The sequence below is a fragment of the Macrotis lagotis genome, chromosome 8, assembly GCF_037893015.1.
Source record: "Macrotis lagotis isolate mMagLag1 chromosome 8, bilby.v1.9.chrom.fasta, whole genome shotgun sequence".
NCBI lineage: Eukaryota > Metazoa > Chordata > Mammalia > Peramelemorphia > Peramelidae > Macrotis > Macrotis lagotis.
In genome coordinates, this window is record NC_133665.1 from 150,177,409 (window position 1) to 150,189,194 (window position 11,786).

General features: G+C 38.7%; 1 protein-coding gene across 8 annotated transcripts in view; it reads right to left on the reverse strand.

Annotated features, from left to right (window-relative positions):
- Positions 1-11,786, reverse strand: part of ITPR1 (inositol 1,4,5-trisphosphate receptor type 1) — a 423,734-nt gene that overhangs the window by 385,952 nt on the left and 25,996 nt on the right. For all 8 annotated transcript variants that reach the window (XM_074198681.1, XM_074198677.1, XM_074198678.1 and 5 more), the window contains one exon: positions 6,709-6,779. In XM_074198681.1, the coding sequence (XP_074054782.1) occupies positions 6,709-6,779 (71 nt within the window). The remainder of the gene's footprint in view (positions 1-6,708; positions 6,780-11,786) is intronic.

The following is an 11,786-nucleotide window of genomic DNA, read 5'->3' on the forward strand; positions in this document are numbered from 1 at the left end:
TCCAAATACTCACTATTACTTTACAAAAACCATAGATCAGCGATGCATTTGAGTTTGGCAAAGTCCTTGCCATTTACTAGCAATGCAACCTCTCTAAAGTCTTTGCCTTTGCCTCAATTTTCTGATTATTTCTCTGCAAAATGGGGAGAATATTTGACTGGCCTCTATCTCCTAGGTTTAGTGAAGTGATTCAGAGATAATATATAATAGATCACAGCAATCTTTGGGTATGTTCTATAAAGATGAGATCCTATGGTGAGTTTGGTGTTTTTTTTTTTAATCTCATGCAGTGCTAGACACCAGATACTACTCTGATAAGAAAAGCGGGAACTGAAAAACATCACATGTCATCCCCGTCTCTTAGAATCCCTTGGTTCCTTCAAGGTTCTAGCCATGTGCCACCTGCCACTGGGAAACCTCTCCTTATCCCCTTAGCTAATAATACACCATCCTTCCTCCCCAAACCAAACTCAACTATTTACATGCTGATCCTACCCCTGATACACGGTCAATAGGATGAAAGCTTCTTGAGGGCAAGTTCCGTTTCTGTTTTGTCTTGGTAGTGCCACTAATGGTAGCACCAGCAACAGTGCACATAGTAGGTATTTAATGAAAACTTGTTGGAGTGGACAGGAATTCAAGACTGCTTTTACTTTCAAAGTGTCTTCAAATCTGTTATCTAATCTTGTGCTTGAGCCATCCCTCTGAGGGAGGACAGAGGTATCATTAATCCCATTTTACAGGTGCAGACATAGAAGTCCACTGAAATTAACGGTGAAATAATACAATCCAGGTTGTATAACTCACTAACTAGAAGTCACTTCACTCACTAGGACTCAGTGCTGATAATAGTTCTACAACCATCTTTACTGTAACTATTTAAAAACAAAAACAAAACAGCACCTGAACCACAAGTGACAAATGGCCTCTGAGCCTGCTCAGCCTACACGGACTACCAAAAAACTGAAAAATGGGAAAGTAGAAGAAGAACTGGTTTTGGAATTGGGAAGAACTGGGTTCAAGTCCTTCTTCTGGCTCATACTGGTGTTCTGTCCCTGATCAAGTTGGGCAACCTACAGTGTCCCAGGAGTCTAAGACTATATTGAAGAAGAGTCCTCATTGGCATAGGGAGCTTTCTACATCAATAAAAATCACTGAGCCAGTTCAAGAAGGGGAGAAACAATAACAGTGCAAAAAAAAACACCTACTCAACATTTTCAATATTTCATTATCACCATCTCCTCAGTTAATCTGAATTTTCATTACTTATCTTCTCTTTTCACTAAAATGTTTTCTATAGTTTGGTCATGAGTTCCCTCCCCTGTATCCCACCTTCAAATAGCTTCTCCTCTGAAGCCATAAGATCTTGGCAGGGTCACAAACCTCATAGAGGCGAACATGTTCCTCAGTTACACTGACATGCTAACATCTGGCCTCAGTCAAGGGTTTGGCCCTGAGGCTCCTGCTCATCTGAAAGGCCCCACAAATGGCACTTTGTTCTGAACCAAAGATCAAGAAATGGAAAGAGAGTCTCACTTTTGCTCCAATGTAATTAAGGAAATTCTACAATGACTATCATGTTCTCAACACAACAGTGTGGGCTTATGCCCAAGTCTCTATCTGACCTTTCAGTGAGAGCCAAACAAACCTGTAGATTACATTTGGATGGAAAGACTCCTGAAATCAAAAATCTTCCTGGTTTTAAAATCACTTCTCTTGGGAGGTCATCATTTTATGAGACAGGTAGGGAAGGACAAGAAAAGAGGAGGAGAAACAGGTCATAATGTGTTTGCTGCCCCCAAGTTCAAGCAGGGGCTCACTTTCTCTATTTAACTTAAACCCATTCAGAAAAAAAGAAAACTGCTGATAGGCATACTCTTCAATGGAGATTTACACCTAGAAACATGGTCATATCCAAATAAGAATAACAATAATAGAATTACTGAAAATATCAGAAAGAAAATGCTATTATGCAAAATTAATTCAGATAATGCAAAGGATTTGGCTGATATGTAGCAGATGTGAAGCCAATATTGTCTTCCTCCTACAAATGTAATCTGGACAAGAATATGTTCTAACAATTCAAAATAATAATTCATTTAAAGATTTACTTTTGCCCACCATAAGAAAGCAAATGATCTCTTAGAAATCAAAATAAAAAGTTTAGGCTCTTCCTAGACATTGAAAGTTATTCTAGAAAATATGAGAAATGAGATAGACGGGCAAAGGTGAAAGAAGCAAACATTTAAATATAGAAGGAAGTGCCAATAAAATATTCATACCCATATAGCCATGATTCCAAAATGATGGCATGCATAAAGGATCACATAGTATTAACAAGATCAGTTCCCCAAGAACTGGTAGCAATCATTCTCTCTCTCTCTTTTTGACAAGGCAATGAGGCTAAGTGACTTGCCCAAGGTCACACAGCTAAGTGTTTGATGTTGTATTTGAACTCAGGTCCTCCTGACTCCAGGGTCAGTGCTCTATCTACTGTGCCACCTAGATGCCCCAGTCGTTCTCAAGATAGTGAAGAACTTGGCAAGTAAACAATGATAGAGCAAAGCAAAATGACTAAGCAGAGCTCTGCCGACTGCTCACATCAAGGCCCTATCATCACATTCAGATATTCCTCAACTCATTTGCTTTCCATATGTCTATGCTAGACTTGGGTGGGCAATGGTGGCACTGGAGAATAGGCTAGAAAGAACTGCAATTAGAGAACTGTAGTATTCACACTTAAATTGTAATATCACTGTCAGCATTCATTAAGTGTCTATTATGTTAAATGCATTGTGTTAGGCACTAGAGACAGAGGCAAAAGAACAACAATTCCTGCCCTTGAGGAGTCTACATTTTACTGAGACAGTGAAGGGGGAAAAAAAGAGAGGTGAACCATGAAACAAGATGGAAAGCAAGGAGAACTACAGAGGTCAAAGACGAAATTAAAAGTACACTTGGAAAGATGAAGAGGCAAAGAATACTTTCAGTCAAAAGAATATGAGAAGACTTCATGGAAGAAGTAGCCCTGATCTGAGATGATGAAAGAATCTCTTCCCAGACTACGGACATGTAAGATCTGAGAACTAAATGTAATTCCCTCTGATGGGAATACATAATGCAAGACAAAAAGCAAAGAGAAATAAGACCAAAGAAATAAATTGGAGTTGCATCATAAATGCTTTTCAACATCAGATTAAGGAAATCATACTTTATCCAAGGGCAATAAGGAGCAATTGAATTTTTTTTGAGTAGAATGACATGGTCAGACTTATGCCTTTAGGAAGATTACTTTAGGGAGTAGCTAGGTGGCACAGTGGATAGAGCACCCTAAAGTCAGGAGGACCTGAGTTTAAATCCAGTCTTAGACATTTAATAATTACTTAGCTGTGTGACCTTGGACAAGTCACTTAACCCCATAACCTTGCCAAAACAAAAACAAAAACAAAAAAGTAGAAGATTATTTTGTCAGTTATAGAGATCATGGATCAGGAAGGAGAGATATTAGCAGGGATATCAATTATAAAGCTTCTACAATATCCCAGGAGAAGGGTGATGATGGCTTGGTCTGTCAAAGGAAAACAGGAACAGAGGATCTGGAGTTTAGAGCTGAAAATGAACCTTAGGAGTCATTGAGTCTGACCTCTATCTTTCACAGGTGAGGAAACTGAGGCAGTGTCAGGTTAAGTAACTTTGCCAGGATCACACTGCTAATAAGAAATTGAGGCAGGATTTGAATTTGCATCTTTCTAACTACAAGTCAGTATTCCATCAACTACACCCTGCTGGTGCACAAAACTAGTCAGAATGTCTGGTTGTATGAAAAGAGAAAAGAAAGATTCAAGAGATATTCTGCAAATTACTGGATGTTGGAATAAGGAGGAGAAAGGAGTTCCAGATAACCCTCAGGCTTTAGACTTAAGGGACTAGAAGGATGGAGGTGTCATTAAAAGAAATTTGAAGAGCGGGTTGGCTTTGTGTGGTGGAGGGAGGCAGAGTGATGAAGAGCTGAGTTTTGAACATGCTAAGTTTGAAGAGCCCTATGGGGTTCTCCAAGAGTAAGATGCTAGATAAGAACCTGGACTAGATTCATGGTTTTCCTTCTTTGTGAAGTCACTGATCCAGTTTCTTTGGCTGGCCAATAATGATCATTTCAACTGAAATATATATATGGATCCCATTGCAAAGGGAAAACTTTGAAGTTGTCTTTCTGAAAAAAAAACTCATCCTAAGAAAATTCATTCTTTCTAGTCACAAATAATAGTCTTTGAGAATGCTCTGGAAATGGTTAACACTTGTCAACATCCGTGGCCTTCCCTAAGAGTATGCATGTCCCAGCTACCAAAGGAAAACTGATTTAGCCTAGCCACCCCTGTGCAAGATCCAAGTCTGGAGACAGGTTTTAAGTAGTAAGTGACCTACATTTGCAGAGGTTTAATAAGCAAAACCCATTGGAAACTAAATTTTTCCACAAACCTAAAGCAGCTTACTTTAGAACATGAACAATTCCCAGAGAAATGTGAACCATAAATCAGTCCTGCAGTGTGACTTCAGCATGGGCAGCCCTGACAACACACACCGGTCAGTTCTCTTCTTGTGCAAGACAGTCCATGACTCTGGAAACACTCCTTATCCAACCAGAAAGATTCCCCCTGAGCCAAAGCTACCTCCACAGTGAGAATACCTGTACAATGGGGCTACAGTTCACTTTGGTGACTTCCTCCACACTAGAGCACTGACACATTCTTCCCCTCCCCCTTTTTAAATGTTCCAAATTTGAGTGAAGCTAATGCCAACTCAATTCCACAATCAATTATTCTTCAGGACTTAAAGCTGGAAGGGGCCCTAGAGGTAATTTGATCCAATGTCCTCATTTTACAGATGAGAAAACAGGCTAAGTGACTTGCCTTAGGACCTACTGTCTTGGTTTGTCTCCAGTCTCATTATATACTACCTTCTCTTCTAGGCTTCTCAGTTTTTGCCCAAAAAGTAAAAGAAGTCCTATTTCAACAAAAAAGTACTTAATACCTAAATCATACAGCCAGAATTTGAATCCAGAACCTCTTACTCCAAATCCAGTACAAGACCACACTTCATTTATATCATAATAACCCAACTGTTGATCTCCCCCAATGAGGACTAAGAATCTTCAAGCCTTCAAGTCCCAGTTATGCCATTTTAGTTGGCCCTCCCTGGTGCAAGTTCCTTTTAGACAATTAGATGAATAAGCATCTTGTCAGCCTAACCAGACTGTGAATATCATGAGACTAAGAACCCTCAGATTCAAGATTCAATGTTCGTTCCACTTTCAGTATGGTCTATACCACATTGCCTCTTAATTTATTTAATGTCTCAAGATTCTAAACTATCTCCCACCTAGGCTCCCCTTTTATCATTAAGAATCCCAGCTCCACCTGGGGCAGATCAGACAATTAGCTCAGCTGTTGTGCAGGCATCATGGCCTTCTACTTGTGAGCCTCATGGAGCTTGGAGTGGTGCACTACTAACCTCACTAGTTCCCCTGACACCTATAGCACCAGGAAACTCTGATCCAGCAATGTCCAGTACCTGTAGCTTTCAACTCAAAGTTGGAATGTGCCAGTACCAGCCAAAGGTAAGCTAAGGTATGCACAATGAACAGTGATTCTAAGGCAGGCTATGTTGTGGTTCACTTAACCATATCTTGACTTTCTTATCTTGAGTTTCTATTGCATAAGAGATAAAAATAGAAAGAGGTATGATTAAAAATAGCTAAAGGAGAAAAATCCTATAGCTACTTCATCAATTACAGAGTCCACATCAGAATGAACAAAACTGGTAGGAAATTTCCTCCTCGTCATTTGTTGGCAATTGGCTAAAGCTTGGTGCCCAAAATCCTGGCTTGTCTCCAGTATCATTATTTACTACCTTCTCTTCTAGGCTCCTACACCTAGAAAAAGTTAAAGAAGCCCTAATTCAACAAATAGTACTACTAAGTAAGGGGATATAATATGCAAAAACAAAGCTTGGCCCCTCTATGAACAGAAACCAGAAGTGGATAAATTCCTGGGGCAGAACAACAACAACAAAATGCAGACTACTCTTCATTGAGCTATGGCCTTAAGCATTTTAAAAGATCACTTGGAAAAGTTACCAAAATGGCTAAAGAAAACTTCAAAATAAAGAGAAAGAAAAAAAGAATTCCCAAACAAGGCAGATCATAGAGGGGTTTTTTTTGCTTCTTCTAACTTAATTCAAAATACCAAATTACAGAAAGTAATATTGCCAAAGAGCTTTCTTTCCAAGGTTTAGGAGACTTGATATCTCCAAAGAAAGAACAAACCTTTGAGATGAATGTTCCACATAATCAGATCCATAAATCCTATTCCTTTAAAGAAATAAATACAGTCAGACAAAGCTTGAAGCCCAATTAGCACTTAGTAAAATTTATTTAGTAGTTCAAATCAAATAGACCAGGGCTTCATATAAAAGCAATCCACTCATTCTGACTTGTCAGATGGTTCTATTTTTGTTTGGGGATTCTTTTGCATGATTCCATCAGCATTTCAGTTTGACATGGGAGTTTTAACAACATAAGATAATAGGCAAGTACCAAGAAAAGAGTAAGAGTACATACTTAAAAGTTTTTTTTTGCTTCCAAAACTTTTCAAAGTATATTTAAGATCCACATGATAGCTGCATCATCTTTTTGTCATTTGTCTATCTTACCTCTGAATTTCTTGGGTGGATTGTTCAGATCCCCTGCCTCTGGCTGCACAACACATCGATCATCCACCAGACTGTAAAAAGCAGAAAGCATCAATTAAACTTTGAGGAAGGGCTTAGAAAAATGAATCTGATGTGCTAATGTAAAAGAACACAAGTCCTTGTCAATCCATAGAATATGGATAAATGGCACCAACCACTAGGAAGTAGTACATAACTGTGTAAGCCTGTGTTCAGTGAACCAAGGCAGGCAGGCAGTAGCCCAGAGCTCAGCCCTTAGAAAAATGGAAGACAGTGTTCCTCTGAGATGACCTTCTATCAATCACAAGCATAATGAACTATCCCACAAATGATCAGGAACTGTGACACACCCAGAGGTCAAACTGGTCAAAAACTTGAAACATATGTTAAATAATGAGTGTACATTTACATGTCCTATAGAGAATTTAATGTCTGGAATCAGGACAATGCCTTCACACACTCACAGTAGCAGCAAAGGTCTTAAAGTGTAAAGACAAAAGAGAATAAAAGAGTGATAGAGTCAAAAGAAATTGCAAAAATCCCCTAGTATGAGGGTTTTTTAACCTGGGGTCAGAGAAAGTAATTTTTACAAAATACTTTGATAACTATTTAAAAATAATTGATTTCATTTATAGTCCTATATTTTATTTTATTCATTTGAAAACACTATTCTGAGAAGGGATCAACAGTCTTTATCAGACTGCCAAAGGATTCTGTAATACACAGATGCTCTGGTCTAGATGAAATAGACAATTTCAGAGAAAATTTGGAAGACCTTTATGAGCTGATACAGAGTAAAGTGAGCAGACCTAAGGGGACAACTATACAATATTCAAAATTATAAAGAAAACAACTCTGAATGACTTTAGAATTCTGATCAACACAATGAAAATCCATTAAGTTCAAAAGAATGAAAATGAAACACACCATTTATCTCCTGTCAGAGAGGTGATGAACTTATGATGCTGAAAGAAACAGATGTGGAAATTTGTTTTGCCAGACTACGTAGATATGCAATAAATTAGGGGGGAGGGGTTAGTGTTCAATGGGAGTGGGAGTTTAATGAAATAAGTAGATTAATTTCAAATGCTTGTTAAGTGAAGAATAAAAATAATAAACTATTTTTCACTTTTAAAAGTTTGTTTAAAATGTTTTTACATGTTATTCTGAGGAGTCCAAAGACTCTACACCAAAGGAGTCAAATAAACAAAAATTGTTAAAAACCCCTGCTCTAGTCTAAGCCTCTCTTTTCACAAAATAGGAAACAAAGACCCAGAGAGGTGACCAAAACAAAGTCACCCAGAGACCTGGGACTAGAAGCTAGGACTTCTATTCCCAGTAAATGCATTACATGAAAAGATGTCTTGTTGGTAAAATGATTACAACTGCCTTTCAACTCAACACAGCCTCTTCCTTCATTCTATGACAGCAATACAATTACTGGTTCCTAATTGATGATGAAGGATTTAGTTCTTTATATGTTCATAGTCATCTGTTCATCATTCTTTAGGGACTTCTTCCAGGTCCTCAAGTTCAACTCCCACATTTTACAGATGAGGAAACTGAGGCCTACAGAGCAAAGAGCATTCACAGGGTCAAATAGCTAATGAGAAAATGAAGTAGGATTCAAATCCAGGTTTTTCTGACTTGGAGAATAACATATTATTGAATATACTACATTGTCTCAATATTTCCACTTCTGCTCTTGCTAGCAAAATGTTATACCTGTCATCACTCGAGTCTCTCTTACTTTCCCACCTCTAAATTCTGCTTAAACAACATTCAGGATCCGGTTAGAGGGCTGCCCTTTCTCCATGAAGCATTCCCTGGCTATTCTAGTTATCACTAGATCATGGAGAAGATCATGGACAGAATGTAGAACTGAAGGGAGCTTTTACACATCTTTTAATTCAACTCCCATTTTATAAATGAAAAGGGTTTGGGCCTTCAAGGAAGCAGTAGAATTAAGGTTTTGACTTCCAAGTCTGTCTTTCCTCTCTATATCACTGCTGACTCTGCAATACACTGAGGAGAGATGAAAGGCCACCAACAAATGTCTCTGGAGGTGGCCAATCCACCTCCTCTGAGAACACACATGATCTTAGAACAAGGAGGCAATCTGTCTTGGTCAAAGTGCACCCCAAAGCAGAGCCCCTAAGCTCCTGGGTGTGTAGAGGGTCTGGGAGAATGTGGGGATGTCCCCTGGAGAAGAGGAAAAACAACAAGTAGAAGTGGACCAGAAACTCCAGTGGTTTGCCTAAGGTTCACTGGAAGGCAGCAGCAATGAGGAGTAATGGACAAATGGAGGATCTGAAGTTGGCAAGGTCTGGGTTCAAATCTAGATTCAAACTCTTATTCCTTGTGTGACCCTAGACAAGCCACAATCTCCAGTCTCCTCACATATAAAATGGAGATAATAGGATCTGTAATACTTCACTAATTCTGTGAGAATCAAACAAGTTAATGGAAGTAAAGTGCTATATAAATGCTAGATTATTATTATCTTCATAGCCCTTAAAAAGATACATGGACCTAAGTGAAGTACTTCTTTAGGTAGAAAAGAATTAGCTCTAATTTAAAATGTTTGTTAAGTGAAGAATTAAGACATATAAATATATATGTATGATTGTAATTCTATTCCAAATTTCATATGCAGGTTTAATTTTGCAATGGCTGTGCTCAAGTAGCAGCTAAAATCCCCAAAGAATAATTTAGAAAACCACTGAAAATTCTCAAAACCAAAAACTAATAAACCAGCAAATGCCATTTGTAGCAAACTCAAAATAAAACCTAATTAAAAAAAGGTCTTTGCCAGAAGTTTCTTTGATAAAGGTCTCAACCCAGAGACAGACGATATTGATTCCAATTTAGAAGACTCAGATATCCCTCAATAGGTCAAAGGATATGAACAGAAAGTGTTCAAAGAAGAAATCCAAGCTATCAACTCTCACATGAAAAATTACTCCAAATCGCTAATAGTATAAATTAAATCATCTCTGAAGAAGGAAAGTAAGGAGATGAGGGAGGAAAGAAGAGAGAAGTTTCATTCTTCAGGTGCCAATGCAACCACAATGTTCACTTCTCATCATCCTTTCCAAACAATGACTTGGTCACAGTGGATGTGGGATGAAGAGAAGCATGGATGTGTTTGATGATACAGCTTCAGGCAAGACTTACCTCCTCTGAATTTCAGAAGTAACTCTTTCTTAACTTCTGAGTTCAATTTAGATAACAATGGGTGAATTACTTTGTAAATCCTGAAGCACAAGAGTCAGGGAAACCCAAGTTCAAATCTGGCCTCAGACACTCACTAGTTGGGTGACTGAACAAGTCACTCAATCTCTTTACCTCAGCTGGCTCAACTATAAAATGTGGGTCATGAACAGCATGAGGCTGTTTTAAGATATAGAAGACTGTATCTATAAAGGCCTTAACACAATGCAAATGTTTGTTCCTCAGAGTGGTGCTCCACCAGCTATAATGGTACCATGAACCGTTCCATCTTGAACTTTCAATTTCTCAAAGTCAAAGACCAAATTAATTTAGAACACAGTTCGTTGCTTATTAAGGATAATGATCTCCAACTGATTCTTCTATTTAAAACCACTGTCCTGCTTCTCCATGGTACAATAGAAGGGGCTTAAACAAGGTGGGCAATGCCCCTTGAGAGGCATTGAGGGCTTCCTATAGCTCTAGATTGATGCAATATATGTGACATAAAGGAGTTTGTGGCAGCAAGAAATAAAAGTCACCGTTAAGAAAAATCTGAAGTCTGACCCTAGTCCTAATGCCTATGCTAACTAACTCTCCCACTCACTGCCCAACCAGTAGCTGTCAGCTAACCTACTATAAAGCTACAAGAATGCTTAGGAGAAGTCAGTGTGTAGTGAGTGTGCAGACCAAAGGGTCAATGTTAAATGCCTTCCCTAGACATCCAATCCTAAAGAACCAAAAAGTCAATGATTTAATGCTTTGGACAAATTCCTGGATGTTTAAATAACTATCATTTCCTCAGAAATAACCCAAGAATTCAAGTATGCTTTCATTAGAGACAAATGAAAGGAAGCCTCAAGTGGCCACCCGTACTGGAGTCTTAGCAGAGTTGCCGGTTATTCTCTCTCAAATGATTTCAGAACAGCTACTGTCCCAGGAAGCAAAACAGCCCTGGCTCATGCCTTTGCATACACAAAGAAAACTAAGGTCAGTGTTTGATTATGTAGGGGATACTTAACTGGCTGATCTCTTGCTTCTCCTATCTAATTGGTCACCTTGTTTCTTTAATCCACTATCACCTCCCTTTGGGACATTATATAGAGCTCATGGGTACATCCAGTCAGGGAAGAATTGGGGGTAAGATGAAATTCCAATATGAAACCACAACTTGAAATAATCAGGTGGTGGCTACTCTAAGTTTAGGGACAAAACAGAATTCCTAGACAGATTTAAGGACCTGCAGTTTTGTTGATCTGAAATCAGTTAAGAGAGAAATGCAGGGGCAGCTAGGTGGTGCAGTGGATAGAGCACCAGCCCTGGAGTCAGGAGGACCTGAGTTCAAAACCGGCCCCAGACACTTAATAATTACCTAGCTGTGTGGCTTTGTGCAAGCCACTTAACCCCATTGCCTTGCAAAAACAGAGAGAGAGAGAGAGAGAGAGAGAGACAGACAGACAGACAGACAGACAGACAAAGAGCTTCAAGTTCAACCGATGGATGAGTCCTTTCTAATTAGCAGCCAGTGCCTCTGTTCCTACCAAAGCCATTGTGTATTATTGGCAGATAATTAAGAGCTTCTGAAATATCTGAAAGCAACTTGTTCTGCTAAGTAGGTAAATATTCATGCTGGAATCTTTTTTTCATTATTGGCTTAGCAAGTTTTCCCCACAGATAGAAAGTAAACTTCAGTCACATTTCAGTTCAAATTATAACTCTCTAGATGAGAGTCTAAATTACAGGATCTCAAAGAAAGAAATAACCTCAGAAGTTATCTGGGCCAACCAGAGGGTACCTGAATACATTTTGAAATATCACCGACAAATGGTTACAGGGAGGAATCCACTAAA